At 36.2% G+C, this 5,804-nt stretch overlaps 2 protein-coding genes across 7 annotated transcripts in view; both read right to left on the bottom strand.

Annotated features, from left to right (window-relative positions):
* Positions 1-1,451: 1,451 nt before the first annotated feature.
* LOC109586359 (uncharacterized) lies at positions 1,452-3,234 on the bottom strand. The gene is made up of 3 exons (XM_020002540.1): positions 2,409-3,234; positions 2,146-2,361; positions 1,452-2,095 (listed from the first exon to the last, which is right to left on the bottom strand). The coding sequence occupies exons 1-3, from the start codon at positions 3,232-3,234 to the stop codon at positions 1,527-1,529; spliced, it is 1,611 nt and encodes a 536-aa protein (XP_019858099.1). The 3' UTR covers positions 1,452-1,526.
* A 269-nt stretch (positions 3,235-3,503) lies between these two features.
* The window catches only part of LOC100635163 (neutral ceramidase B-like), a 7,605-nt gene continuing 5,304 nt past the window's right edge, over positions 3,504-5,804 (bottom strand). The window contains exons 6-18 of one of the 6 annotated variants that reach the window (XM_020002555.1): positions 5,669-5,789; positions 5,483-5,614; positions 5,315-5,401; positions 5,146-5,247; positions 5,018-5,099; positions 4,858-4,965; positions 4,637-4,776; positions 4,475-4,570; positions 4,300-4,398; positions 4,097-4,243; positions 3,987-4,040; positions 3,846-3,928; positions 3,504-3,765 (exon numbers count right to left, since the gene is read on the bottom strand). In XM_020002555.1, coding sequence (XP_019858114.1) covers positions 3,555-3,765; positions 3,846-3,928; positions 3,987-4,040; positions 4,097-4,243; positions 4,300-4,398; positions 4,475-4,570; positions 4,637-4,776; positions 4,858-4,965; positions 5,018-5,099; positions 5,146-5,247; positions 5,315-5,401; positions 5,483-5,614; positions 5,669-5,789 — 1,462 coding nt within the window. In that variant the 3' untranslated portion in view covers positions 3,504-3,554. The remainder of the gene's footprint in view (positions 3,766-3,845; positions 3,929-3,986; positions 4,041-4,096; positions 4,244-4,299; positions 4,399-4,474; positions 4,571-4,636; positions 4,777-4,857; positions 4,966-5,017; positions 5,100-5,145; positions 5,248-5,314; positions 5,402-5,482; positions 5,615-5,668; positions 5,790-5,804) is intronic. The other 5 variants (XM_020002554.1, XM_020002552.1, XM_020002551.1 and 2 more) reach the window with 5 other exon arrangements.

Here is a 5,804-nt window from a genome sequence, read left to right as displayed (position 1 = left end):
GTGTAGAAAGTTTGAGCGGATTCTGATCAAGTTTGGATTTTTTATGATTTTTTAAAGTTGCTCCAAAATCAGACAAAAGTCCCTGTACTATAGTACAGGGATTTTTGTCAAATTTCACCAAAATTGACAAGTAGAAAATTCCTCGATTTTATTACATTTTCTGATGCATATACATGTACTTATGTTGTGTAGAAAGTTTGAGCGGATTCCGATCAAGTTTGGATTTTTTATGATTTTTTAAAATTGCTCCAAAATCAGACAAAAGTCCCTGTACTATAGTACAGGGACTTTTGTCAAATTTCACCAAAATTGAAAAGTAGAAAATCCTCACTTTTATTACATTTTCTGATGCATATACATGTACTTATGTTGTGTAGAAAGTTTGAGCGGATTCCAATCAAGTTTGGATTTTTTATGATTTTTTAAAATTGCTCCAAAATCAGACAAAAGTCCCTGTACTATAGTACAGGGACTTTTGTCAAATTTCACCAAAATTGAAAAGTAGAAAATCCTCACTTTTATTACATTTTCTGATGCATATACATGTACTTATGTTGTGTAGAAAGTTTGAGCGGATTCCTATCAAGTTTGGATTTTTTATGATTTTTTAAAGTTGCTCCAAAATCAGACAAAAGTCCCTGTACTATAGTACAGGGACTTTTGCCAAATTTGACCAAAATTGTCAAGTAGAAAATTTTACAATTTTATTACATTTTCTGATACATATACATGTACTTATGTTGTGTAGAAAGTTTGAGCGGATTCCAATCAAGTTTGGATTTTTTACGAACTTTTAAAGTTGCTCTAAGCCCATACACTGTAGTACTGGGGAAGAATTCACCATTAATGTTTTATCATACATGTGCATGTACATGCATAAAACATTTATTTATGTTGTATTAAAGTGTTAACTGTAACTATTACATCATTTATAGGTATTTGTAGGCAAGGCTGATAATCTAGCCGAAGAACTTATGAAGCATTTTGAGTCTTTTGGACAGAAGCGCCATCTTATCAAAGAGATTGACGATGAATTGTGCCACCACACTGACTCCTCCGGCTGGAATGTAAGATTATTATAATAATATTTTATAATTAATTTCTAAATTTTTCCTTTAGGTGATGGTCTATCCTTTGACTGATGATCAGAACCTTGAGCTGGAGTGGTCAAAGAAAGTTGTTGAACACGACTCTCTCATAGCACCCAATGGAGCCGGAATCAATGAGAACCTGACCTTCACTGATAGGGATACTTTCGATCAGTTTTGGGAGTGGCTCTCACCTAATTAATTAATTAACCCTCATCAATAAATCTTTTAAGTTTGCTTGTAAATTTAATTGCCACTTTTAACCTCATATTTAGTTACGTAGTATTTTTTATTATTATTAATTTTTTTGATTTTTGATAGACACTTTTTTATCATAATTTTAATTAAAGCAATAAAGCCAACAATAATTATAAGCCACAGCAACAGTCACTAAATGAGCAGAAAATTGCTACATTTAAATGTGACGTTACTGTCTGTCTATTTTTGACAGCGTTCCAATGCTTTAGATGCAGCACTGTCTTCTGCTTCTTTCTTTGAAGAGCAGATGTCACCAGTAATCGTTTCGCTGCCAAACCATTCATGGGTTATACTGCATTGGAATCGATTGTCGTCAACTTGCACTGTATCATAGGTTGGTAGACTATCCTGTAGCTCCCCTTGAAAATGATTGTTAAGATTCTGCTTGTTCGTAAGTACTGGTATATCACTTCTACCAGTAGCTATAGGTGGCAGTGAACTTATTCTTGCTGAAACTACTCCTGGTACTTTTTCCCCTATTTTTCTAACAGCATCTTCAGCTGCTGCTTCTTTAGCAAGATTCTTTCCATTATAATATTCCTTGCTATCTCCAAAGACAGTGCTATTGTCACCAACTAGCAGCACACACTCAACTGTGGCTTTAAATTTACCTTGAATCTTGGGGTGGACCTCTTCCTTCCAACTCTTAGTGTAAGAATCACTAATGATCTTCTTCTGCATCAACTCATTAAGCTGTTTTTTGTAATAACCACTGTCATCGGGGAGTGGTGCTTTTTGTTGAACTAATTCTAGAAAATTAGTAATTAAAATAATGAAGGAATTCAATAGTTAGATTTACCTGTTGTTGGTGGTAAGCTCATTGCTCTTTCCCTAGGTAAAGGCTGTTCTGTAATGTGCATTTGAGCCCCTGGTGCTTGTTGAGAGAGAGCAGCTGCTAATTCAGGTCTGGAAGCCTGATCAGCACTAGGACGTTTGGTCACTTTGGTGGGCACTTTGGATTGGTCTTTATCACTAGATTCAGTACTTGTTGTTGCAGCTGTACTTAATCCTATAGCTAATAATAATTGTAGTAAAGGTCAGTAGTAAAATTAGCTGACTTACCTTGAAGCTTTTCCCTTAACAGGAACACTGACTCATTGAGTGTGTTAATGAAAACTGGTTGCATCATACGCGGATACTTTGTTTCGTTTTGAAATTCAGTCAACAGCTCCTCGTTTACTTTTATCAGAACGTCACCAATTGAAGCATCACAAGTGATCAGGTTTCTGGCAACGCGTGGCAGCCATAGTCCCTGAGACTCTCCTGTACTTTCTATTTGTTCCAATGACTCAAAACCAATAAGGGTTGAGAAGGAAAGCAAGTAGTTAGCAGCATTGATTGATAGCCGTTGCTTTTCTAGATCTATACGATCCCCATCACCTCGAGGTACAAGCCTTCCTTCGTCCCTGCCAACTCCTCTACAAGCATCAATGAAGAACATGCGGACCTTATTACCAATTGCATTACCAGGATCACGAGGAGAAAGAGTCTCAACAATGGAGTCTATTCGTATACTCTCTCCATCATTCATAATTAGAGTGGTACCAGATTTAGGCTCATTTCGTCCATGGCCAGCAAATACAAAAGCTATCCTTTTGCAAGACTTTGGGTATTGGATAATGGTTGCTTTCCTTAGAAGTGTATTCAGGAACGTAACTGTGATCTCGTTGTGTATACGCACAATGGCGTAGCCTAGCTCTTTAAAAGCTTCAGCCATTGAATCTCCATCACTTTTTGTAGCATGTAGAATAGGTAGGTTGTGACGTCTTCGCTTGTCCTTGTTGTCGCACTCTTGCTCGTAGTTATTAGAAATAATTATTGCTAGCCCTACAGCTTCTGGAACTACTTCAAACGCAGTCTCTAACAATGTAGTCATCGAACAGGCCATCTCTATTTTTAATAATTAATTTGAATAATTTTAATTAACCCCTGAATCTAAACTTAAGTAAACCAAAACCTAAGAAACTAGTAATTTATTATTATTCAGTTAATTTAATAATTAATTGAGGTAGGACCTAAACTAAACTTTAATTTTTTGACAGTGTCACACTTGTCTTTAAAAATAAAATTTGAATTAAAGCAACAAAGACCATAGTTAATTAATAAAGCTCCAGCAAATAAAATGACAAATATATTCAGCTGCAGTTAATACATGTATATAATCATTGGTAGTCATGGTAACATATAAACTAATAATAATTATTAAAATCACATTTTGGTGACTTTAAAAGTTCCAGAAACCCCTTGATACTGATGGACTCCGTCATTTTTGTAAGCTCCGAAATGTTGGATACGATAAGTACCAGGAACAGTATCAGGTGGAATGAACCACTGAATGGTCACATGACTGGTACAACCACCATCAAAAATTTCATCCATAATACACAGAGTATCACTGTGATCATATTCCCACTTGAACCTGTGGAATATTGATTAATATTCATTAATATTTCAATTAATTAATATTAATTAATATTCTAATCAATTAATATTCATTACCTTGTTTCCAAGGAGGCGTCAGTGTACATTACAGTCCATTGGTCATTGTCCTCTATCTCAACTGTCAGGAATGTACTGTTGGTCTATTAATAGTAACAATGATGACGTCATTAAACTGTTACTATTAATAGGACACTATACCTTTCTGTCATTGCGTGGGTTTCCAGCCCAAAACACGACTTCAACAGTGTCGTTCTAAAAATAGAATCAATTATTCAATTCACACCTCCTCCATTAGAATCCTTCCTTACTATTGCGTAACTTTCTTTCACGTCAACTTTAACGTCACCAATCTTCTTTCCCTTTGGTTGCTTGTCGGTCAGTACTGGCAGAATCAGAGACTTTTGTCTTGAATAATAATCAGGAGTGGGTGGACCTTTATCAAGACCAGTTGCATTCTATAAGAGAGAGAGGGGGGAGGGTTAAATTATGATAATTGTATAAGTGTGTTTACATTGGTAGCTAAAGCAACAGCAAGTTTACTGAATTCTTGTACGTATGCGTTTAAAGTGTAAGGTCCAAATATGGTGGAACCACCTTCATATCTTTGTTGCTGTAAGGTAAAAAATGATAGCAAAATTGTAGCGGATAATCAGATAAAATTTAATGGAGGTTTTATCAGTCAGTACCTGGTATTCATAGTAGGTTGTGACGTAGTCTGAATAGGTATTGGATAGTCCGGCTATAACTGGAATGATGTCAGAGTCACCAGTAGCATTAAATATCTAACAATAATAAAAATAATGAAATATGAAACACAGTTTCCTCCTCTCTCTCTCTCTCTCACTCACTTTCTTCACAGCATTCTTCAAATATCTTCCAGACATTGTTGTAAATTCAGCCGGTACTGCTGATATTACCAGCTGGCCGATACGGAACATTTGAAGTGGAACAATCCTTGGGGCCCAGGGATACAGTATATTGATATCACCTGAACCATGCAATGATAATAAATAGCCACCATTCATATCAAAATAGTTTTAATTATTAGCATTCCATTCATTCCATTCACCTGTGTCCAGCAGGATTGGTTTGGGTGCTTGACATTCCTTCTCTTCTTTCGATGGCTCGTGGAGTAAGTGACCCACTAAATCCCAAAACTTGTTTCCAGTCGTATCATCTGAAAATTACGAGAAGATAAAAGGCTAAAACTGAAACTCTGTTATGGCTACTTTGTTTAAAACTGAAGGCTCCAGGTCCATCAATGGTCCCAGCTGCAAAACTGTCTCCCATTGCTGGAGTACATGTGTGCACCTTTGAGAATAATAAAGATAAGCTTTAGTTTGAATCCATAACTAACCTTCTTTCCATTAAACTCCAACTCAATATTAGAGAAATCTCTATTAACCTTCAAATACTGTACTGGCCCACTCAGCTCCTTAAATGCTGAATCATAGAGCTCCTAATAGAGTAGATATATCAATCATTGTATTAAGGATTGTTTATATTAAATAATGGCTGCACAATACCTTTCCTTTATCAAATTGTCTTTCTCCAATGATTCTTGTACTGTCAAACATGTCCACCCCAGGGCCAAAGGCTATGCAGAAAAGCTCCTGGAGAAAGAGAAAGGGAGAGATTATGATCAAAAGCAAGGTAGACACTTTCAATCAGATAATGTATATAACAGATCTTACTTTTCCGTCCACTTTACATTTTGAAGAGTTAGCGTCACAGGGTACCTCAGGGTGACCAGGACAATGTTGTGGCATTAGATTAGGAGTGACGTCCCCTTCATTACTCTGAGCATAGGCAGCAATGAACTTACTCTATAAAGAAGATCATGTCACATGATAATCATGTGACTTTGATAGTTAAGTTACCTGTCCAGGGAGTGAGTCTTTGTCCATATCTTTTTCATGTAGTAATGAAGCATATCCTTTATTGTCACCACTAATGTAAGTGTTGGTGTTGTTCATACTGGTACAATGGACAGCAAACCAGCTGGAGGAGAGAGAT

This window comes from Amphimedon queenslandica, unplaced genomic scaffold (genome assembly GCF_000090795.2).
Source record: "Amphimedon queenslandica unplaced genomic scaffold, v1.1 AMPQUscaffold_12892, whole genome shotgun sequence".
NCBI classification, from domain to species: Eukaryota; Metazoa; Porifera; class Demospongiae; order Haplosclerida; family Niphatidae; genus Amphimedon; species Amphimedon queenslandica.
The sequence above is the reverse complement of the archived record's forward strand: the minus strand, read 5'-3'. Positions and strand labels throughout refer to the sequence as shown.

Coding starts and splice junctions, on each gene's coding strand:
- LOC109586359 (XM_020002540.1), bottom strand. CDS start 3,234: ATGGCCTGTTCGATGACTACATTGTTAGAGACTGCGTTTGAAGTAGTT. Junction 2,362..2,408: donor GTTAAGGGAAAAGCTTCAAG/GTAAGTCAGCTA, acceptor AATTATTATTAG/CTATAGGATTAAGTACAGCT. Junction 2,096..2,145: donor GAGCTTACCACCAACAACAG/GTAAATCTAACT, acceptor CTAATTTTCTAG/AATTAGTTCAACAAAAAGCA.